Genomic DNA, 25,040 nt, shown 5'->3' on the forward strand with positions numbered 1-25,040 from the left:
GGTTCCAGCCAAGCCATTAACATGGTTAATTATATTAAATTAATTTCTCTTATCCCAATTAAATTTTTTTCTACTCATAGTCTTTGGAAAAGATGCATGCTGCTGATGTCCACTTGCTCTGTTCACAACTTCTGATTCAGCCCATTTGCTCAAAATGCAGTAATTTTACCAAAAGGAGAGAAAAGATGAGGCCAACAGACATCACAACAATGGTCTAAAGGCTGAAATACTGGAAGAAATACAACAGCACATGTTTCTGAGTTTAACCAGCTTTGTTCATCCAAGCACTCTTACTCAAGTCAGTCTTCCTTCAAGTTATATAAGTGCATAACACATTGCCAGGCTCAAACCCTTAAGTCTTTCAAAGGTTAAAATATGTTTAGAGAACTATGTCTTTAGAGACCTTAACTGAAGCCAGATTAATTTATTTTAAGCCTATTAATTCCTGCAGAGTAAACATCAACACTCTAGCAAAGCAATTTCGCTCTGTTTGACTTTAAAACTATTAACCAAAACAGGTTTGAAATAGTCTGCATTTTCCACTATTTAGAAGTGTTATCAGCATTCATTTAAAGATTAATGGACCTCTTTTCAAGTTACCACTCAGAATATTGTTCACCACGTTGTTTTTTTAACACAGAATAAAAAAAACTAAGTGTCATTGCTGGTCACAATCAGAAAGGAAAGGAAAACTTTAAAAACCTTAATATATCAGGCAGTAGTTTCAGCCTCTAATTGAAATATAAGGATGTAATTTGTACTAAGCTGCTGCATAAAAACAATTCCAAATTTCAAAACTCAATCTGCACACTGTTTGTTCATCCTTGTAAAGTGTTCTTTTTTTCACTGTCGTCATTGCTATGCTGGCAGTTACACTAGAACCTCATTTCAGTAATTCCAGTACAACCAGAGTGTATAATTTAATAGCATGAATAATTTTGAATTTACAGCTAACTAAAATGCTACAGTAATGTTGTAAACAAACCAAATGAACAAGAGGGTTTCAAGACTACATAAAACTTTTTCCCAAAACTGAGGAAGGAGATTAACTTGAACTTTAAAAGCACAGAATATAACTTAAACTTTTCGTAAGCTGTACTTGAGGAATGAACAAGTAAAGGAAGTTGCAAATGCTCTTTTCTGGAACATAAACTCAGAATCATTTGCTTAAATCAAAGTGGATCACAAGTTCTTCCCTATACTCTGAATTCTCCTTATCATTTTTTATCACTGAAGCAGACTAATGATATATGCACTACACCTTGTGATGCTACAAAGTAATTTATTTAACTGGTTTTAAGAATTAGTTTCTTGATGAAACAATGGACATTGAGATAGCAAAGTGATTTCCAATGGGTGTTTTCAGTTACTCTGAATCCTGCAATTCACCCACTTGCTGTCTTTTTAAAAAATCTTTACAACAAACGCATTGGCTGCTGAGATCTGATCCTACAAATGATGTAACTTTTAACACTTGCTCAGCGTGAAGGAGAACAACTGAAAGGGAATAATGAATATTAAACTTCACACCCAGCTTGGCACCCTGTGAAAATTTTCATATACTGGTCACATTTCAAAATGCAAAAAATATTCTAACTACCACATGGTTTTATTTTTTCAATAGTATTAGAATAAAAGAAGATTTCAAAGTTTCCTAAAACAAATAAACAAACAAACAAAACCAAAACAAAACAAAAAACCAAAAAAACCAAGAAAGCAGCAATCTTAAGAATTGTTCTGAAAATATTTGGACTGTTTACTTTGAGTATACTCAGAAAAGAGTTGGCTCCCCTCTCTCTTTTCTAAAATTAGGAATATTTTTTATTTGGCTTGCATCAATTTGGGCTCAAAAATGAAACATCAAAGTCTGGAATACCAATAACCAAGCAAAGCAAAAATGTATTTCCAACTGAGCAGCTGGAAACTGAGTGAATGAATTTGGATATTAAACACATACTCGAGTATTATAAAGTGTACAGGGGAGGGAGGACATTACTAAAGAATTTTGCAAAAAATATTGCTACAGTAGCATTAAGAATTAACAGTGCATCAAAGATTTAAAATTTCCAAGTTAACACAAACTGATCCAAGCCACAATGAACCACAGGATAATCACTTAAACAAAAAAATTACCTGCATTCTATTTTACAGAAGCTAGAACTGGAATTTACCTGAATGCCATTAATATTATTCAAAAAGATTCCTTCTACTCTGGCATGACTCAGGTCATAAAGAACCGGTGACATTAGTGTGTAATGAAAACACAGTATTATCGTGTTCACTTGACTTCTTTTGAACATTTGCAATAAAATATTCAAATTAGAAAGAGATTTTACATGTAAGAACTCGGTATCACTGCTGCATGAAGTACTTTATTAGTTGTTTGGGATTTTTTTTGTTGAAACTGTATATAAAAGACCTTGGGGACTACAGGTCATGGAATTCATGTTAAACAGAGAGCTGCCCAACATCACTGTCAAAACACCTTTAAAAAGGCAGTTCATAGACAAAATAATGCATTTTACATTCAGATATTTCCTCTCTCAAAAGCAAAGGAATCTCAGAAGAAAAAAAAAAAAATCAGTAGTGAAGGCCACATACTTTTTGCATTTGATGAGCTGAAATGCAAAAAAAACAATTAAAGCATCTTGTAAGAGAAAAACAAAACAAAACACAGAACTTCTGGGAAGTGATGATTCAGTTGATGGAGTGGTCAGCATGGAAACTGTTGGGAATGCTACAGCAGAACTGACCACAGGTACAAGGGAATATGAACAGGAACATAGTACAGGCACAAACTAGAAAACTGTAACTTGCCAACTTGTAAACAAGAAAAAGCATTTCACAGATTAAAAGTTCTAGGGAAGTAAACTTCTTTAAATTACTTTGTCAGTTCAACCCTGATTTAAAAAAGTATGGCTAGCAAAAATACATAAGCCTCAGCATATTTATAAGTCTTGATCAGAGCAGCCATGAGCCTTTGATAAACGGCTGGAAACAAACACCCTTCTACTAAGGATGAACGAAAAATATTCCATTCTCTTCTTCCTCTCGTTCCCCAATCCACACATGTATCTGCAGAATTATTCATATGCTCCAAGAAAATCTTGATGCTGCTATAGGTTGAGACGTGGGGAGACTGGTGGAGGAAAACAGACAAACTCTCTTAAAATACTACGGGCCACGTCAACATTATTCTGGGCAATTTCAAGCGCCCTCTTGACTTCTTCAAAGGAATAGCCCTCTCCCATAAGTTTTGCAATTTTTGCATCCACATTTTCCATGGAACTGTCAGAGCTGTATGCTTTCCTGTGATGTATTTCTGGTGCAGTTCTCCGAGGAAGTGGTTTAGGGGGCCTGGCTGGTGCTTGTGAACCATCTGTTTCAAACAGAAGAGATAGAAATCAATACAAATTGGCTTAAGGGTTTTTTTTATAGGCAGGTCAAGCCTCATAAAGCAGTTCAAATAGTAAAACACTAAAGAAACATGAAGAAATATTTTAGTTAACTGATGTATCTCATTTTGAAATTTGGATAGAAGCTGAAGTCCTCAAGAACATCTAAAATGGAAATAAATAATGTAGTAATATACTAGTTTAATAATACGATAGGAATGTGAAATTTACAAATTGGATTATCCAAAGCTGGAAGAAAAATAAAGTGTGATGGTACAACAAAGATGGTGAAAATAGCCAGTCAAAATTTTAAAGGCTTTCCATTCTTAGCCTACAGCTTGAAAACTTTTTCTTAATTTAAAAAAAAACACCAACCAACAAACCCACAACAAACAAAAAAACCCCACCAAACAAAAAACAAACAAGCAAAACTCAACCACAAATTTGATCATAATTTTATTGGGGACTGTAAGTTTCGCAGAAGAGGAATCCCGACAAATATGCCCAAGGGAGAAAAATCCTTCACTTATTGGTACATCTTGCAGATTCTGTTGAGTCAACTGCAGTTCGTTTTATGCACAACAGCTACATATAAGTACATAAATAACTGGTTTTGCAGAAAAAAACTCTAGTCCAATTATTCTCACGGTGAGAACAGATCATGATCCTCCCTCTCCAGTCTCCCTTTGGAAATATCTCCCCTTTCCTTATCTTCTCTGGAAAGGTTACCTTCACAGTTAATGCTGGTGGCTGAGAATCCTGATGTGCTGGTAAAAAAAAGCTAATATTCAAACTTGCTAATCTTCTCAGAGTCAAGAGTTTTGTGCTCAAGTAAACTTGGTACTTTACTGAAACCTCCTTATCCTCACTGATTCCCCAATAAGAAGCTTAAATACAAGTAGGCATAGCACTGAAAACACTTCCAAGAGCAAAGTACTAAAAAAAAATTTAAAAAGTCTTTAATCCCTCAAAAAGGGTTCTAAAGAGTCCCATCAACAGTGACTTTGACGGAGATAAATTAGAGGAGTTTCTGGCTGTGATACTTCCTGTTTACTTACACTGACAGCAATGGCATTTTGCAGTGTTAAGTACTTCAGAGACAGTTTTTTAGGGATGGAAAAAAATGTTATATTTCTAGTATTCCTGCTATAACATGCTACCTTATAACACTGGATAGAGAGATCTATAATTCAACTAAGTGCAGTGAACACTTCAAGTGAATGAAGACAGTTCACACTAGTGCATGTCTAACAAAGGTGTATGTTTTTCCATCCATTCAGATGAGAGTGTTGCTATAAAATTTCATTCCACATCTTAATTCAGAGAAGATAACAGTACTTTTAGCAAGACGGTGATATTTGTATAACAAATTCATGAAAGAAATTTGATTAAAAGATTTTAGTAAGGAGCTACAACCTACAGATAGTAAGGGCTATTTCATATTTGTTTTGATTTATTTTCTCTCTGAAGATGAAAAGACTTATGTAAATTATAAGCATTCTAACAAACACACCTGAAGCAGATCCAAACCCACTAAGGAGGTGTGGAAGATCCATGAAACACACTGGTCTGAGAAATTAAATACAGCTCAGGAAATGTGCTTAACCACTAAAAACCAAATCAGAAACAAGTTCAAATTTCTCATTTCACTTTTTTTTTAGAAAACTCAGGACTGTAAAAGAAGAATATTAAAACCAATCAGTTTTCTTTCACAAAAAGAAAAAAAATTTAATTTCAAACTATTTTCATATTTACATTTCATTATGGAATTAATTTCTAGAGTACGAAACAAAATTAATTTACAAAAATTAAATTTTCCCCAGGTTTGAAGTACAGAAGAAAATCCTTGTACATACATCAGATCTTTCTGTGTGCATGTGTTACATGAGGACATATTTTTTTCTACTCAGTCTAATACAGGCTTAAAACTGAAGTAATTTCTTGTTTAAAACCTTCATATTGCTGAAGCTTTCAAACAAACTTTATTAAGCAATCACATCATTTAGTAAGGTCATTTTTAATTCTGTCAGCAGATTTGCAGCATAGGCATTTTGTTCTCACTGCAGTGACATCTCTCTATAGCACAGATACTTTCAGATCTTTAGCACTCTCTCTCTCAATTCCCATTATTGTTTTTTTAAGCGCTGACATCTCTTTCAATATCTTCACATCCATATAAAATTTTAGCTAAAGCTGGGTATCATATTGGATCCTGAGCTTAAAGATACTAAGCCTAAGCTGCATGTCCATCTGGACACTGAGATAGAGGTATTAAGCAGGACTTTCCTTCCCAACTCCCATCCTCTCTGATGTCTCAGCCACCATGGATGTCTAACTAAAAAAATTCAAACAGATTTTCTAATTGTGTAATTCAATTAACAGTTTCTACAGCAAGGAAGAATCTATCACTCACATTTCTGTAATTCAGCACTAGATTTAACCCTTGGGTAATAGGTTAGTATAAGGGCAGACACAGGCCCATTTAAGAGGTGTTCAAAAAGCGTGGAAAAAGTAGTGGGAGCTCTGTGGCACAGTGGAAAGAGGATATTTGTCATGGTGACAACTGCCTATTCCTCTCTGCTGTGAAATGCCCTTCTTTTCTTCCCTTGCTGTTTCTCCTGTACGTTCCATGGCCTTTCACGGACAGACTGAGAAGCATCAGAGAAGAAGGTGACAGAGGCTTGCTGTGCAAGGCCCTCTGCTGAACAGTGGAAAGCAGCTACATCCAATCTGACTGGGCTACAGGAACAAACCATACCAAGGGGACACCTGCACTACCTCAGAGAGCAGGGAGACAGTGAGAAAGGATTCACTGCACACATCGCTCCATCAAGCTGTTAGGCATGATCTTCATATTCTGCATTACCACGGAGCATTATTGCCCCTAATGTTAATTGAAATCCACCCTGAAATAATATTTCCGTGTAAAGGAATTTAAATTTGCATGCCAAGTGTTTTAATCAGGCCATGTGAGCGAACAGGCAGCAGGCAAATATACCTAACTAACCATTTGAATCCATTTCTTATAGAATAGCTAAGTTCAGCAAAATATATCTTCTTAGAGGCTTAATTCTCTTTCTCCTTTCCCTCTCATCATTGGCTGTGCTTAGGTAAAATATACTAACTATTAGCAATATCACAGAATCACAGAATGGTTTGGGTTGGAAAGGACATTAAAGATCATCTAGTTCCAACCCCTTTGCCATGAATGTGCAAGAACATCTTCTGCTATCCCAGGGCTGCTCTCAGCCCCACCCAACCTGGCCTTTAACACTTCCAGGGATGATGCATCTGCAACTTCTCTGGACAACCTTTCCTCACCACCTTGACAGTAAAGAATTTCTTTCTAATATGTAATCTAAACCTGCCCTCTCTAGTTTGAAGCCATTCCCCCTTGTCCTGTCACTACACACCCTTGTAAAAAAGCCTACAGCATTCTTGCAGGCTCCCTCCGGGTACTGGAGGGCTGTAATTAGGTCACCTTGAAGCCTTCTCTTCTCCAGGCTGAACAATCCCAACTCTCATAGCCTGTCTTCACAGGAGTGGTGCTCCATCCCTCTATCATGGCCCTCCTCTGGACTTGCTCCAACAGGTCAATGTACTTCCTGTGCTGGGGATCCTATCACTTCCCTCAAACCTGCTGTCCACACTGCTTTCGATGCAGCCCAGGATATGACCGTCTTTCTGGTCTCTGAGCACACACTGCCAGCTCACGTCCAGCCTCTCCTCTACCCCAAAGTCATCTCCTTCTCTTGCTCTTTCTGTAATAATTTTAAACAGTTGCATATAAAAAGTTTGAGAAACCATGCCTTTGGAGTAGTTAGTTGCATAGCTGGGTACAATTTCTTAAGTGTTCAATACTGGATACCTGGCTGAATTAAAATAAATTTCTTGTTACATATTAACAATTCAGTTAAACATCATGAAAACAATCTTAAAAACAGTGAAAATGAGAGGCAGAGAAGTTAAAGGACACCCCATGCTACTCTAGGGACCCAGTGGCTAAATTGTAATTAGATCTTAGAGTGAATTCCATTTCTGTTTCAGCTAGTTCAAAGAATCACCTCACAAAAGCACTGAATCGAAGAATTTCTTAAGTGAACTGATTAGATCAGAATAAATGCAAAAGTTCTGAATTCAGCTACACTCTCTACATTGTCTTTTTAAATCATAGATGAAGGTGAACCAGTTCATCCTGAAGCTCATCAGTTTTATCTTTTGGAATTACTGCCACTGTAAAAACAACTTTCCAATTAAGAGAATGACATGATCTATCACATAGTTTTCACTTAATTGAAATTAAATGGAATATCTTGCTGCATATCATGCTGACTTAGAATGATATTTATAGCAAAAGTTGATACGTGTTTTAGAAGACGGTTGTGGGAAACATACAGATAGAAATGTATTTATTAAGTGACATCAGAAAGCTCTAAGTTCTTAAGCAGCAAGCAGCCTGCAGTAATTGAGGAAAATTAAAAATTGTTCTACCACAGAATTACAAGAACTGCAGGAAAACTCCACAGCTTTAAAAGTAGTTACACCATTGCCTTAATTTGTACTATAAGAGAACTCAAAGCACCCTAAATGGATTTGTTCAATGCTGTAAGACAAATAGATCCTTCACAGTGTCACATATAAAACATGTGCTATAAACCCTTTTCTTTTTTCTAACAGTGGGAAACAAGAAGAGAGACACTCTTATATTTGTAAAGGTATTCTCTCAAAAGTGATAGTATTTACCAAAGGCATCAAACTAATTCTCAATTATGCTATTCATTAAAAAATAAGCCAGTCTGAAGAGTGGTAGAGAAATTTCCCATCATTTAAGTTGGAAAACTACATTCTTTTTTTTCCAGTAGAGTGAAACTATGTATTCCTGAGAATGCAATGTATAATTACTATTAAAGAAACGTATCTTTTTTTCCCACTTGGGAATGTTGCAATAGAACACTGGTGATTATTAAAGCTGAAAGACTAGAGTTTCTTCCTTTCCTTATGCAGCCTTCACACACAACTCTCTCTTATCTGGAGAATGATTAATGGTTCAAAACATCACTTGGCCGTTTCTTTGTGTAGTCTCTCCACACAGCCAAATAATGTAGGTGGGACAATCCTTCCCCTTTCCCACGTACCACGCACATCTAAACAAAAGAGTATTTGTCTAAAAATTGGAAAAATTACTTTGAAATACAGGTAATTCTGTTATTATTTTAATTAATGTGAGTAATTTTTCTTTAAATACTATTTGTGTTGCCCAAAAACCATATGGAAAATTTCTTAGTCAGAGGAATTGCTTCTACTGTAGCTGTTCCATTGAAAAGGAAGACAATTTTAAGTGGGTTTGATTTTTGTTATTTTATTAAGAAACACCTTAAAATTATCCTAGAAATTCAAACATATTAGCAAAAAATACCAGAAAATAATAATACTTTAAAGAGCGAAGCTACTATTTTTTTTCAGGAGAAATGAAAGCTGGAAGTGAGATGCTTGTGTTCCTTGCGCGACTTCTGATCTCTTGTGAGCATTAAGGTGGCAGAGAAATCTCTGCCTTTCTCAAAAAATAACAAACACTAGAACTCACATAAGCATTATTCAGTTTGGCAGCTGCAGTATCTACACCTACAGACAACAGGTAGCCACTTCTACCTGGACTGCAGAACATTAATCTCTGTTATCTTTGATGGTATCATACTGTTGTAAAATAGTATTATCATTGCCATTTGATGCCCAGAATGACAAAAAAACTCACTGGACTTTACAGATGAAAGTTGTTTGCTTCATAAAGCTGTAATTTTCTACAAGAACAGTTTTTTTGCCTTACCTGAAGATGGGGGAAGTTGATCATAGTCTTGAGATGTCCTATTTGTTTTGACATTTTCTCCAGTTACTCTACGAGCAGGTGGCAAAGGAGCATGACCAGTTGCTGGATCAAAATGGGAGTCTGTAATACCAGAACAAAAAAAGGTATCTTAGAATAATCAGAATTATTATTTGAGGGATGGCTGATGCAAAAAAGCTAGGATTAAAATAGCCTCCCTTTACATGGAGGAACCAGGAATCCAGAGGTCTCCCCTGACAGCACATGCATATGGAACATATACACCCAAATTACACATATAAGCATGTTTTGAAGTGACAAACACAAAGAGCACAGCTCAAAGTTGGTCTGTCTTGCACTGACCGCGTCTCTTCTGTTCACATCCATGAGGTACTTTTCAATTACCCAACACTGACACTGAGTTGTGGCTGGCAAAGCATGGAAGAGCTTGCAGTGCCTGAAGCAACACAATCAGAAATATCCCAGCTATTCAGTTTGGTTAGGGCTTCATTACACTCCTATGCTTTGCAGCTCACACAGACTGCAGGGCAGGTTTCCTATTGATACAGTCCCAGCGACAGATAAATATTACAGGGACAGAATTTAAAAAATGAGAGAAATATAGTCCTGGTGTATTGTATCTTCTGTGTCTTCCTTTTCCTTTTTTTTTTAGGCTACCAAAGATGCAGCTGATCAAGTGCAACATCATCCTGGATTTGGGTTCTGCTCTGGACTCATAAGAGTATCTGTATGTGAGTGCAACTTCTTGCTGGTGCTGATGATGAGATTATTATTCTAATCTGACAGGCTCTGATGGATAGCTGAGAAATCACCCTCAAGACTCATAGGGAAACCAATCATCAAAAGCTCATCATAAATCATCTACAGCAGATTATGTGACAAGATGTAAAGTGAGTAATATGGCTTTAGAAATACCATATGAATAAAAAAAGACCAATTCATACAACCATGCGTGCCTAAGTAGATGCATCCACTCCTAAGATTAATGAAAACTGCTGCTATAAGATTGTGTTCCCTATGCAAATACGAAGAACAATACACAGCTGTAGATACATATTCCAGATACTTTTAAAAAGCTATTAAATGTTTTTTAACACTATAAGTGATGCTTCTTAGATTATTTGGAAGTAACACTTAAAAAAAGGGCTTCTTTTTTTCCTCTCCATTCCCATTAGAATTGAATGGTGCATTGTGTGTTTCTGCATCAGATGGTACAACTGATGCACCCATTCACACTGGACTGTTGAAGATTACATTACTTTTATTTTGAAGTATAGAATATTTCTGGGTCCTGTATTTATCAAGATCAACCTCTAAATTTTTTAATGTGCTGAGCCTTTTTACCTAGATGCATTCAGAGGCTTATATGAGAAAGTAAAACACTGGGTTGAATTTGCATAATAAAACATACACAGCTTTGGCAAATTACTCAATGTCAGGCCTTGAACGATAGCAAAACATACATAATAAAAACAGTCCATAAAGGTAAGTGCAGTTCAACCTAAAGCAGCTCCCTTTCATCCCACAGCAAGTACCATTCACACGGGTCAGCCAAACACCTGGAAACCCGTGAGGCCATTACAGAGGTGCACGTGACTGCTTGTCATCCACATTCTGTCCTTCCTGTGATACCATCACCAAAATATTTCAATTTATCCTTCTCCTTAAAGCTTCTAATAAAAACAAGTACAGGGAAGATGATATCTAACCAGACCACAGGGTAGATCATCAGTGAAAATATTCAAAGGAAAGGTAAACTTGAGGTACCGACACCATTAGGAAGCTTACGCAAAGAAAAAAAAAGTAATTCACTTCACAGACATGCATTATAACCCACAAAAATCCTGCTGTAATCCATATCATAAACAGCAAGTGTTTCAACTTAATCAACCTGACAATCAAATGCTTTTCAACTCAAAGACAAAAATCATGCATTGTGGAAGTAGCTTTTACACCTTTCACATGCAAAATACCACACTGAAAGTGTGACAGGGATTTAAAGGGAGAGATAGGTGGGAACTTGACTTGGTAAAAAGGTTATTTGACTTTGCAAAAAGGTTATGAACCCCAGGACCCAGTAACAGGTAATACAATTTTGTGGCAAAATATTACAACAGTTCTAACAAAGCAGAATGTTCTTTTCCCTTATTTTCTAGCTTTTCCACAAGTTTCAACTTGAAAACAAACTGCATGAATTATGTTTTAGTACTGAAAACAATGGAGCCAACAAAAGGATACAGACTAGTATCACAGATTACAACAGAAGATTTGGCACAAGTTTTAACTCTTACTAAAAAAGTACAATTTACCAAAATCTCTAGGCTGGTATAGAAACATTGGCCTTATTGTATTACTTTGTGATAATGAAAAGTGAAATCTTTCTACCTTCTGAGTTGCTTCACCTCCACCATTAAAAATATAGTTTAAAAATTTTTTAGTATTTTTGTATAATGAATTCTGAAGCCTGATGACAACTTTATCACCAAACAGATAAGCTTCTGAAGTAAAGGAAAATGAAAATGAAATAAAATGTTGCTTCCTCTGTATTCCTACCAGAATGAAGGAAGAGTTCATGTCCCGAAGAAGGTCGGCTTCCTGAGCCAGCAGGCTTTGTGTGCTCAATCATGCTGTGCCGAGCAGGAGGTGGTGGGGGTGGTAGTGAAGGGGGCAAATTATCAAATGTGTCTTCGCCTGCATTTCAGAAACGAATTATTAGACGAGCAAAACTTCATTAAAAACTGCATAATAAAGAATGAAGCTTAAACTTTATTTTTCTCTGGCTGCTGAGGCCTTTACTCCCAGGGTTCATCTAAGCAGTTCAGTGACTCCAGTAATGAAACTGCAAAGCTAGGATTGTACTATGCACAATCCTCTTCTAAAACATGCTCTGAATGACCTTTTGCAGAGCTCAGTTTCTTTTCTGGGATGGGAGAAGAGATTGCTTTTGGTGACTCAATTGCAAAGAATGTATTAAAAGGAAAGCTTCACTGACTATCATTGTAGAGTAACAGTTGTGCTTCAGAGGCTAAGCAAATATATTTATATACAAACACCAGTGCTGACTACCTTGGATCTGCTACATTTATACAGTGTATTATCTTTATCTGCTGTTCTGAAGCTTCAGCTCCAGATATGAATTGCATTTTCTAGAGCTTGGCAAAAGAATGTATCCCTTACACAAAGGCGGTGCAGACAGGACTGGAGTTACTAAGCAGTGTGAATTTTGCCTATGGTTCTCCTGCAACTCAGCAATACTTCAGGGACCAGAGAGAGCACAGTGCAGGAAAAAGGCAAACGTTCAAAAGGTGTTATGGAACCAGAAAATTGGATGATGACACGTCTGCACAGACACAATCATTCAGCTGAGTTTGTCAGTGAGAGAGGGGATGGTGGCCAAGGACAGCACCAGTATATATGCAGAGATCAAGGATTTTTATGTAGGGGAACAAAACAGAAATCAGGGCTGGCAAAAATAGCTTTTGGTGACTGTATACAACAACAGTGAGTTTTGAACTCTCCCTTGACAGTGGAAAAAATCCCAGAAATAAACTTCCTAATTTAGTGGTTTGGGGTTTTTCGTATAAATACCATTTCTTTGACATTTTTATATTTGATAAAATAAATGGAACTACTTAAGCTGAAATAGAAAAGCCCCTCCAGTATTGCATTAAATTTAATGCAATGCTCAAACTCCTTAGTAAGAGACAAACAATTAAAATTTATTTTTGGGAAAATGGTTTAGTGTGATTTTTTTTCTGTCTCATGTGAGGGCTTACAGGCAGACTCCAAGTACAGATCACTGACACAAATATTGACTTACAGCTGTAATATTTAGCTCATAGCCTGTTTGGTACTCTTAGCATACTTGACACTGGTTGTTTTTCAGTAAACATGGCATTTAGTTCATCTAGGCAGTGTTAACCATTACATGTAATCAGCAAAAAGTCTGCAACCTAAAGGGGGCACCAGAAGATCATAATCGGAGGGTGTCCTGTTGAGCAAAGAGCTGTGTTTTGGGTTGTCTCTGGTAGGAGGTCGTGCAGGTGGCAAAGGTACCGGAAGAGTAGGTGCATCATAGACATCTCCTGAATGACACAACCACAAGAAGTGAATGTTTTCTTGCTGTACCCCTAGAGCAGCACAGAGTAAATTTTCTCGATAAACAGCGGAAAAGTAAAAACGTACCTAACTCGGGATGTTTTGATTTCTTTATCTCAGAAGCAGTACTGTGTGTTCCATTCGTTACTCCAGCACACTGACCGTTCTCACACACCCTGAAGACAGACATTAAGCAGGAAGCAATCAACCATTTAGCCAAGCGTTAATTCCCAGAATGACCGAGTACCCGTGCTGGCAGTTCATTATATGGAAATGAATGAAATATAATAAGCTGTGCCAATTTTAAAATTTATGGGTTTTGATATTGAGAGCAGATACTGGTTAACCATCAGTAAAATTGCTTTGAAGGATTATACTGCTTTCTTGGTGAGATACTGACATGGTTTAAATAACTTACTCAAGGCTGCAATACAAGTTAGAGGAAGAACTAACATTAAACACAGTCCTCACTTCAGAGCTCAGGTCATTATTTTATTCACACAGTTAAGTCACAGACTCAGACCCATTTTGCCTTCCCAGATGTTGAATTTTTTGCTAGCAGAAATATGAAAAAGGGAAATGTGGATTTTGGTAATTATCCACACCAAAGTACACAGAGAAGCCATTAAACAAAATGTAAAAACAACAAAAAAATCCAAACAGAACTCCACTACACATGACTAATAATAACAAATTTCAACTAAACTCTTTGCTAAACATTAAAAAAACCCACCAAAACCTCCAAAACTGAACTATCCAAACCAGTTTTGCAGGAACCTAATAATTTCCGTATCAAAAATCTGAGTCTTGCTGATACTTCTACCATGGTTAAATGATTTATTTTAAATGAGAGCACATTATACTCTCAAAATGAAACAACAATATCAAATTGAATATGAAAATCACCCAATCAAACAGTACAAAGTGCCTATAATCTTGTCAAAAACATTGAAGTTTATTTTTGTAAGATGACTGTTCAAATATGGAAGGGAAGAATACAGAAAAAGCCTTTTCAGAATATCATATATTGCTCAAAGAAACATGAAAGAACTAGGAAATTAGTCCTGTCACTGGAACTGTGGACCCTGCACATACTAGAGAGTTTCTTTGGGAAAAGGCCACCATGCTAAGCAATTCCAGCTTAAAAATAAAAATTCCAACCAACCATGCACCATTATTAAATATTGGGAAACTGCTGGAGTTATATACAGCTAAAATTTCAGCAATTTCAGGGTTTTTTAGCAATAGTATTAATAAGTCTATCGGCTTTGGTCATATGGAAAGGAGGAATGAAATAAAGGTCTGGAATCATTTAGAATACATAAACAGGAAAGAGGAAGTGAAATTGTGTTTGTGGTCCCCAGAGTCACAACTAGGAGTAATGAAATAAATGTAAGAATAATTGCAAGATTTTAAAAAAGAAATCAAAACAACAAAACGGCCCTAATGATAAGGGCTATTTTGCCATGAATTCATTCCCCCAGAGAAGTGGTAGAGGAAGTGTTGCTTCTATCTTCGATTAGATTGGTTCAATCTTTCAAATACAGTGGATGCAACACTTCCTTTGACTCCTCAGCATATATAGTAAGTAATTAGGAATAGTTTCTACTTTAATTTTAATCTATTCTGCATTTTCAATAATGCAACTAGCCACAGGCAGCAAAGTAATTTAACATGGCACCACTTCAGAAGTATTCAGTTCATAAGGAGCTCAGATAAGCGATCAGTTTACAAACAATGCTGAAATACCTGTTTACATCAACACTAAACTCCAAAAAGAATGGCAACAAATGAGTATTAACAAGGAAGCCTTCTGTCCTTTTCATTTTTGGAAAACACTTTATTAGGAAAAGATAGTGAATATAATAATGTAACATTCTTCTAAAATTAGCCTAATTAGTAGTGCTGAAATTATTTCCTTCCATTTCTTATTGCTGAGCTTGCCCCATGCCTGGGAAGAGATGATCAGCTGTAACAAATCAATCAACTGATCTGCCAGAAATTAAGACTGAATAATCTTTTGCATTATTTTTGTAATAGTTTTAGCATTGTTGCATCTACTGGTAAAAGAGTGAAAAGTCTTAGAGGTAATATAAATATGGGAGTAGGATGGAAGAATTACATAGTTCCTAAACTACAAAACATCCAGGAGAGTTAGGAGGCTCTTTAGCTTACTGAAAATTCCGAGTACTATGCAAGAAGTAAAGAAGTAACACTTAGGAAAGAGACAGAAGAAAGTGACACTGGAAAAAAACTGAAGTGTTCTAAAAATTTATGAAAATTTAAAAAAAAAAAAATTAAAAAATGTTGTTAAGAGTTTTGTTAAGCAATAATGAGAAGTTTTCTTGAAACAAAAAAACCCTCCTCTTGAGATTTAAAGAAGTGCATTAGAAGAATACAACATCAACCAGAAACCAGATTCTTTCTTGAAAGCTTTATCTCGGCCTTCACATCTCAGCAGAGAAAGCTAAAAGAAGACATGGTAACAATATGGAACATTGGATTTTCTTTCCTTTATTCTTATTTTTTTTCTTTTAATGTTTAGGGGAATGGTTTGAATTAAAATTCTTATCAGAATGCATAATAAAAAGACTTGGTGGTTTTGATCATGGAGCAACCTAAATGGCAAACTGAGGTATTTTTTCTGTACCAAGTCCTGGATTCATGCCAAAAAAACCCACCATGTGCACAATAAAAACTGTAAAAAACTTTAACTAAGCTTTCCATCTACAGCCTCTATTAATAATTCTAAAGACCTGCTAAAATCCTGTCCTGGCGAACTGAAGACACTCAATTCTTTTTTTTTCTGCAAAAGAAGGCCACAGAAAAATCATAAGTTTCTATTTTTCCAGCTGGTGATTTTCTCAAGAATCTTTCTGTTTGCATCCTCCCCCCCTCATTTCAGCACTTTGGTTTACATTGCAGAGGTCTCACACCATGCAGACCCAACTGCTTCTGGCTAGTGTTAACTCAAAAGATGTCCTGCAGGAGCTCATCCAGTGGACTGCAATCACTGAAGGGTACTCAAGCCAGAGGACCATGTTAGGGCTAGTATGAATCTGAAGCTTCCCAAAACATCCAGAGTGGATGTGGGGTCCTTGGAGTCAACCGGTCCCCTCTGCAGGCTCTCTCTCCTATTGCACCACAATACTTACTAACCCAAACAGTCCTCAGAAGCTGCGAAACTAAGGTAATCTACCCACATACTGCTCTCTTATGCTGCAGACAACTTTTTGTCTAAGAAAGGTTACATCCTGAGTAACTTTGGACATGCAAGCAGCTCAGCCTTTGTTGGGCGAGTTTGCATGGTACTAAAACACATTCCCGTGCAGAAGGACAGTGCAACCCCATAAAAAAATGGCATAGGTAAAAAGGATTAGGACCTTGGAATTCTTTTTTTTAAATTTCCCACTTTTTTGCTCAGCCAACCTTGAGAGTTTTATTCAGCATTGATTTTTTTTTTTTAAAGTCTCATACTGTAGGTAAGAACATTTAAGTACTCAAGTTCATAAAGCTTAGACAACTGTGTAATATTCATGTCTACGCAGTAAAAGCTGGATCAGCATTTCTAATATAGACAGAATTTTTATCTTGCATGCAAAGAGTGATCATACTATGACCTTTTTTCTACCTCTTTTAAGTTCTGATTAAAGAGGTCTAAAAACCATAATTGGCTAATTTTAGGCTTAGAGACACTTTGGGCTTTACTGATGGTGGGTCTTTGAACCACATTCTGACTGAGAGGAAAAATTGGCAATATGTCACTGCAATTTTTAATCACAGAAGAGTCTAAACTTTCTAGATCAATACTTGATTTTAATTTCATATTTTTGACCTACTAGACCAGTAGAAAGCTGTCCCCTTATTCACTTAATTCCAGCCATTCAAAGTATTTTATGAGTCAAAGTCCAAGAAGTTCACCAGGAATGACACAGCTTTCAGTTGTCATGCCCCTTGGCTCCAAATATCCTTTCCATAATTCACCAGTAATTCAGAACTGTGAAAGTTTGGAGATAGTGTTTTAGAACACATTTAAAGCTAAGGACATACACTCAACTTGTATTTAAAATAAGGTTCTTTTCCTGAGAAGCACAAAGAAAATATGCGGCCAAACAGGCTCAAAAAGTTAAAAAGGCACACTACACATTGGACGAAAAGAGAATCAAAGCTGACTTTGGGAATTTCAGACACAAAATTCTCCTTAAAACTAAATCTGAAAGAGTTGCCGGGGTTGAATCTCCTTGTCAGTTTTGAAAACCTCAGCCTAAGGGTTAAAAAAGGACCAACTGCAGAAATAGTACTCAAAAGTAAAAAATGCCCAGTTCTGACAAAGAGAGATACAATGAAGTGAACTTCACAAACTTGGTCAATGAACTTGGTCAAATGAAACAGAAGCATAAGTAATCCAAGCTTGAAAAGATAAGACATTTTAGAAGGCAGGCAAGCTTAAGTCTTTAGAAACATTGAATCCAATTTAATATTACCAATAGCAGTCATTTTGTAAATAAGTCGCTTTCAAGGCTGCTAAATTACCTTACCGAGCAAGAGGTTTTATATTATGACCATGAGGTGGTTGTGAGCTCAGTATTACAGGATGTGAAGAAGGAACTTTGTATTCATCATCATCGTCTGTATGATCCCTCGATTTATCAGACAGAGAATTTGCTGAAGGACCAGGGCACCTAAGGAGATGACAAAGAGATTGTTTTGTCTTTAGCTGTTATGTACTTGACCTCAGATAATACAGAGAATAATCTTCTTTAGCCCAAACATCCTTAATAAATGTCTGCTATATATAAGGAGACAAAAACACTGCAACGAACAAACTTGTAATGTTACTGGCTTTTTTTGTCACTGAGAACACACAGAGAAAAGGGAAGCTGACCTTCTGAGAGTTAAATTGCTACTTTAAGCAAGCACAACATAGCAGAGAATTGCAAAGAATTAGAGCACTAAATAGGCACTTGGAGGATTAACCTGTTTGCACTTATCAAAAGAACTAAATAAAAGTTAATTCAGAGCATAAAGCATTGAGCAGGGCTTAGTGGTGCAGTGGACACTCACCCTTTCAGTAAGGTCTTGTTTCCGCCCTAATACTATAAAACTCATGGAATTTGCATGTGGTTTAAATTGGTGTTACTTCAGATAAAAACTGTTTTTAATTGTCATCACAGACAGTGATTTATATCACTTTTTGAAAGCAGTGGAAGCCCAGGACAGAAGTAGACTTTAAAACTCCATTTACAGGTAACAACTTCTGTTGTGGAGAACACTATTGGATATGAGATTTTTTTTTAAAAACAAACTACTTTGTGGTTTTCTGCTATATGAGTGTAAAGAGAACGATGAGGAAAAATTTAATTTTATTGGACAGTCTTGAGAAAGTAATTTTGTTAGCTCTTAATAACCTAAACATATCTTTTGGCCTTCAGGAAATACAAGTAGCCAGGTTATAGGTCTAGCAATTATCATCATCTACTCTTTTATACACTGAGCTGCTCTGTTTACAGCAATTACTCCAACATGTCAAGATCAGTAAGAAACTCACAAAACATATAAAATACAAAAGCTTACATTAAGGACTAAATCTAATTTCAGACTGATCATACATGAAAACCACAAACAGAAGTTTGATTCTTATACTAGTTGAACACAAAGAGCAATACGTGTATCATCTAGCTATTACATTATGCAGTGAATATCACCTTTATGTTTTGCCACTAAAGAAGCCAACAGCTGGAGGACCTCGAATGAAGGTGTGCAATGCATCCCCAGCCATTTGGATTAGTGGCTTTAAAGTATGGCTAATGGTCCCTGAGCTGAACTACACGCTACGTTACATCTACTTCATACATCATTTAAGGAAGTTTTTAAGGTCTATAAGGAATTATGAGAAGGACACAATTTGTCCTACTGTGGTCTAATTAGTTTGATTTTATCGTAGGGGCAAGAGCTGAAATGACAGGCCAGGCCTGTCATACCACATGACTTCACAACAACCACATACTCTATGAACAAAGCCAAATAACTAACCACCATGAGTACTAGCCAGTCACTAAATTATTTAATACACAAAAAAGAGAGAAAGAAAAAGAACAGAGAAAAAAGAGGGCAGATTTTTTTTTTTATAATATATTCAAAGCCTAAAACTCCCTACCTACTTGTAACTTCTCATAAAGTTTCCTTCAACCACTGTTATACTTTTGACTTCATAAACAAGCTCCAGAAAGATGGGAATCCAACTTCTTTTGCAAAGACATAGTAGTCAAAGACAGAGGAAAGAACATTTATGGCACTAACTGCAAACTCTTTATTGCAGTTTTCAACCACTTTGTGCAGAGGGAGCAAAATTTCACACAGCAAAGCAGTGTGAAATTGCTTTTTCCATCCTTGATTTCTTAGATGGACAAGAGGCTTGTGTCACTGATGTTCAGACCTTTAGGGAACAGAATGTAAAAATGTAGTGGGACAATGACAACTCCGTATTATTCTCAGGCAGACAGCTGAAAGGCCAACAAAGAACATATTATCTCATTTCTGTGCCTGTATAATCATTCTTACTGGCAATCCAGCATGTTCTGGAGATGTTGGGGGCTTTATATACATATATTTGAAGATATATATATATATACACACATACAAATACAAAGATATAAGCCTGTGTTTTTAGAAAATAATTACAAATTGAATTCCTGCTTCTGCAGATAGCTATGTTACAAATATTAATCACTACACCAGGGATGTCCAATACTGACCAAACCAGGCTGATAGTATTGTTTGAAGTCCTCTTTAAAGGCTATTACTGGGGAAAAAAACCCAAACACTCAACCCCTCTCCCCTTCTCTGCTGAGAAATCATTACTGGTTTTGGAGCTATTATTAAAGACTTGAGTTCCAGGTTTTCTGCTTCTGAATACTGTGTAGCCTTAGAAAAGGCCTTCACATCAGTAAAGTCTCTGTTTTCCTACCTTGAAAGTAGGGAAAATACTTGCCAGATTGCAAATATTATGTAAGTAATATCTGAAAAGTAAAGATCTGTAAAGCAGTAGAAGACTTAGAGTACTAACAAAGAGCTAATATCCTCTTCATTAGGGTCCTAAAATTGTCCTAAATTTTCATATTATTATTTCACAGTCTTTATTTTTTAAAAAAATCACATTTGCCTTTCATTTACTTCAGTTGTAATGATATTTGACTCCAAATTTGTTTTGCATTGTTCAGCTAGATGTCTATCTCATTTTCTCCATTATTACTGAAATTGCTTCAAGATCAAACTGAAATATTAAATCTCAATTGTTCTAAGACTAACTCTATTGTTCTACACAAAATCATCCAGAAAAATAAACAGCTTTTTGTAACTAAACAGTGAACATTGTCATTATAAGCACAGAGATGAAACAAGCATCTGTTTGTCAAGCTGGTGAAATTTTCTATAATTACACTTTACAGTACTTCATTATTATTACATCCTTATAAGATCTGTGTACAGAGACTGATGATAACTAGAAACAGTAGAATGCCTTGGACCTGTAAAAAAAAAAAAACAAACTAGCTCTCAATCCACAACACTGCAGAGATTCCAGAGTAGGAAAAAATGGGAAACTTGCACCAGAATAATTGCAGTACCACAGTTGTGGAAAAGTAAAAGTATTTGAATCAAATACAGTTCAACATATTTATGAGTGCTCAGCAGTCAATTAAACTGCTAAGGATGAAAAAGACACCATACAAATATTCTCTTCAACATTTCAAATGAAATTGTGCTAGGTATTATTTGAGTTACCTTTTTCAAAGCAATTTTTTGGTGGTTGGTGGGAATGTTAAACCTATTCAACTTGCTGTTTTTCATGACTTTTTTTTTCCCCCCTCCCTCCCCAGTTTTTCCACCTACAAGTTGCCACACAGTATTACAGATTATTGGGGTATTTTCTAATGGTAACAGAAACTTAATTTAAAATAAATTTAAAATAGACATATTAGTGTTTCAAGAAATAACAATGATCAATTTTTATTTTTAACAGTCATTCCATATGACATTTTAGTAATTAGAAAATTCAAACTTCTTACACTTACATTATGTATTGCTAATTATACATTTAGAAAATTCAAACTTCTTACACTTACATTATGTATTGCTAATTATACATTTAAAAAAAAAAAACCAACAAAATTTAAAACATTCTGTGTAATTTTTAAAATATGTGACTACAAAACCAAAACACAAATGGATATTAATTTCTTCCTCAAAAGTCAGTGGAATTTGGTTTTAGCAAATGAAGAATATTTTCTTGCTGGAATACATCAATTTTCTATTCAGAAGACTTCGGTTAATGAAAACATTTCTTTTGACCAATCTGAAGTCACGCATTCTAGCCTTGGATTGGGTTGATATGGATTGTGTGCCACTTCACATTGTTTCAACATCCTGCAGACTTCCAATGAATATTGTATATAATGTACTTTGATTCTATGCTAAATTTGCAAATATCTGAGTAAAAAATGGGATTCTTATGAAGAAGAATGTTATGGTTTTTCCACACTATGAAATACAAAAATAAGAATCTTCCCCTCTTCAGAGTTCCATTTGCTTTGGCATATGAAAACTTCTTTGATTTGTCTATCAGAGTTATTGTTTCCTCTTTACTACAGAGTGTAGAACATCCCTGCTTTTGCACTGGATTACAAATAAGCAGACTAGAAGGGGATTTGATTACATGAGGTATCCAACTGATACTCCTGTGACACTCTCCCTCCACCAGGTTACATCCTAGCACTCAATTACAGATATGTCTGGATAATGTTCTAAAATTTCCTTTTGAACTGAAAGTGAGCATGGAGAACTTCACCTCAGCAACTGCTCCTCCTAGAAAGAGGTTTCTGAATAAAAAAGTCAGTGCTCCACTGCACCTTTATTCTTGTGGCCAGGAACAGAAAAAAAAAAAGCATATTAATAAAATGCTGTAATATATTTGTCTTCTATGTTAAAGTTAAGTGAACAGAACAGGTGCACACTAATGAGAAAGTTCTCAGTACTAATATGTACTGACTGTCCAATTATTTTATTTAACAGCAAGAATCACAAGCAGTACTCTGGAAAGAAGCTGTAGGATAGTATCAAACATTGTGATATGCTCCAATTTCCTTACAAAACCACAAAAAAGGACAAACTGTAATATAGGACTTCCAAGTTTTCTACTTCAAATATATCTTGCTCTGTACAAAATCCTGTGTGATTCAGAGTCCAAAGATACACCAGCAACACCTTGGTAAAAAATATAACAGTCGTGTTACTGGAAGGCTAAAAATAGTCTGCAACTTGAAATGACAAAACTTCCCAAACCATATTTTAGAACTCAGGGAGGTTGATCCTATTTAAAACTACATAAAATGGTTTTGTTTGTATGGTTTTTTGCCACAGCAAAGAGCAGACACTGGTGTGAAGCCTGGATAAAACTCGTTGTGCAGAAAGCCCAGAAAGCATGACTTGATTAGGGGCAAAACACTGACAAATCATATATTCTTTACTCTTAGCACTTTCCCTAGAATCTGTCATAATTATCCTGTGATAAATAGCTCTGACCACACATCTCCCATAGCAGCAGAAGTAAAACCAGACAGAACCTGCTCCCACTGCCAAATGCTTATGAGCAAGACCTTGCTCAATGTAGCCTCTTTACCTATAAAAACACGCAATGTTCAATTAATATCAGAACTGCTGCCACTTAATCAATACAATTTAATGTGGTTTTAGAAAGGGAACGTAAAGTTCATGGAAAGCATAGCATCAAGTTATATTTTTTCCTTTTCCCATCTTCTTTGAGCACCGGAGAATCGGTGCTATGATCGAACATCAATTAACACATTTCTCTGACAGACAAAGTTAACTTACTTCATACTAGGGATGATGGAGACAGCTGGAAGAGGGGGTGAAAGCCGTGGAGGGACATCATATTCTTCATTTATCAGATGACCATTTGAAAAGACCTAAAAATCACACAAGTGTTACAATGGGTATCTCCTTCTGTTCCTCATCGTGGATATCCATCAACCAGGTGATACACAACAGACATTGAGAAGACTGCGGGTAAAGGTTTCCTACGAGTTCATGGTACAGAGAAGAGAGTTTTCCTACAAATTCATTATGTTATCTAAAGGGTCTCTCATATCTGTTTCAGTTCACCCCTTTAGGGAGCTGTAGGACATGTTAGCTTAAGACTTCACCAACAGAGGAAGTTTTCCATCACGGTTGCTAGTTGGACTGCTCTGTTACAGCTGAACCGCTTGAGGGAAAATTAAGCTTTCAAGATCGCAAAGTGAGAGGGATGAAATGCAATTGGAAAGCAAGAAGTACAGTACATTAAAAATTCATTTTTTTTAAAACTCTGTGATACAGTGCCTGCCAGAATCCATCCTCTACCCACAGGACTGTCTTCCCTATTCTTGGCTTTTATCAATAGCAAAAAGTTTATGTTACAAATAATATACGAATCAGGGATGAAAATGCATTCCATGTTTCCCTCATAAATATGAATACAGCCTGAAATGGCAATTCAGGGTTGTCTGTTGTTCCCTTTAAACAAATGGCTTAGATCTATAACCATGAAGATGACAGTGAAACAGTCCTTGGTTAAAGATGTGTATATGAAACTATTCCAGACTATAATGGCACTTCTGCACTGAGTGGGTATTCTAATTTTAGACACATTCATTCCATCAGCTTCAAAACTGTGCCAGACCATAACCAGAATGCTACATGAAGGTATAGTTGAAGATGGAAACCCAGTATCCATTTAAAATCAGATAAAAAGCTACAGCATTTTAAACAAATTTTAAAAAACCCTTTAAACTGGAGATATAAAGGTTAAATAGCTTGTGATCTTGGGAAAAGCAAATTATGAAAAAAAAAAATATTTCTAACTATCATGACAACCACCAGTCCATTTGTCTTAGCACAAGTTACATAGTCTTCAAGGAAAAAAAAAAAAAAAAAAAAAAGAGCTGCAGCTTTGACTTAATAACCTCTATGCCTAAATTATTGACCTGCTTTGATAAAACTGATTAGAGCAGAACTAGAAATTTTTTCTTAGGCCATCATCATTTGATCTCTTTTCAAAGCTAAGCCGGACCAATTGCAAGTGGCCTTGCAAGTGCCTGAAGCTGCTTAATGCCAGAACTGCTCCCTCTAAGCTTTTCTCCCCAGGTATCTTGAAGTAACATACAGAAATGATCCTTCTTTTTTTTTTTAAAAAAAAAGAAGAAACATAATAGTTATAGACATGCAGCTGAGAACAGGAAAACATCTTTCTTCTGTGGGTGACAAGCAAATCCCTACCCAAACCAAGCCAGACAATTAGTGGAAAGGTTTCAAGTGACAACTCTGAAATGGATTATTACACTGGACATTTGTCCAAGACAAGTCATAAATTGCTACAGACAAATTACAATTAGAGTTCTGATTTAAGTATGAAGGAGGAAAAAATTCAGCTAAAGTCTGTGCCACTGAGCACTTTCAAGGATGCAGCCCATATAGGCAGTGGTAAAGACACAATAAATCATTCTACGTTTAGCCTGGCTTTATTTTATCTTTCTTCAGGTCAAGTTAGATCCTTTTCATGAGAGTATACTGAACATCATGACTAATTTAAAGATCTTTTGAAAGTAAGCTTTACTGATGAACAACACAAGTAACCTTTATATTTAGTTTTA

The 25,040-nt window shown here is 36.0% G+C and overlaps 1 protein-coding gene across 3 annotated transcripts in view; it reads right to left on the minus strand.

Moving 5' to 3' along the window:
* Positions 1 to 767: 767 nt before the first annotated feature.
* Positions 768 to 25,040, minus strand: part of CBLB (Cbl proto-oncogene B) — a 128,007-nt gene continuing 103,734 nt past the window's right edge. For 2 of the 3 annotated variants that reach the window (XM_027883242.1, XM_027883244.1), the window contains 8 exons: positions 23,224 to 23,318; positions 17,874 to 18,017; positions 13,423 to 13,511; positions 13,191 to 13,322; positions 11,791 to 11,928; positions 9,220 to 9,339; positions 1,701 to 3,379; positions 768 to 1,654 (listed from right to left, as the gene is read on the minus strand). In XM_027883242.1, coding sequence (XP_027739043.1) covers positions 3,117 to 3,379; positions 9,220 to 9,339; positions 11,791 to 11,928; positions 13,191 to 13,322; positions 13,423 to 13,511; positions 17,874 to 18,017; positions 23,224 to 23,318 — 981 coding nt within the window. In that variant the 3' untranslated portion in view covers positions 768 to 1,654; positions 1,701 to 3,116. The remainder of the gene's footprint in view (positions 1,655 to 1,700; positions 3,380 to 9,219; positions 9,340 to 11,790; positions 11,929 to 13,190; positions 13,323 to 13,422; positions 13,512 to 17,873; positions 18,018 to 23,223; positions 23,319 to 25,040) is intronic. The other variant, XM_027883243.1, reaches the window with a different exon arrangement.

The sequence above is a fragment of the Empidonax traillii genome, unplaced genomic scaffold (assembly GCF_003031625.1).
Source record: "Empidonax traillii isolate 1590-97213 ecotype Southwest subspecies unplaced genomic scaffold, ASM303162v1 scaffold121:size1714817, whole genome shotgun sequence".
NCBI classification, from domain to species: domain Eukaryota; kingdom Metazoa; phylum Chordata; class Aves; order Passeriformes; family Tyrannidae; genus Empidonax; species Empidonax traillii.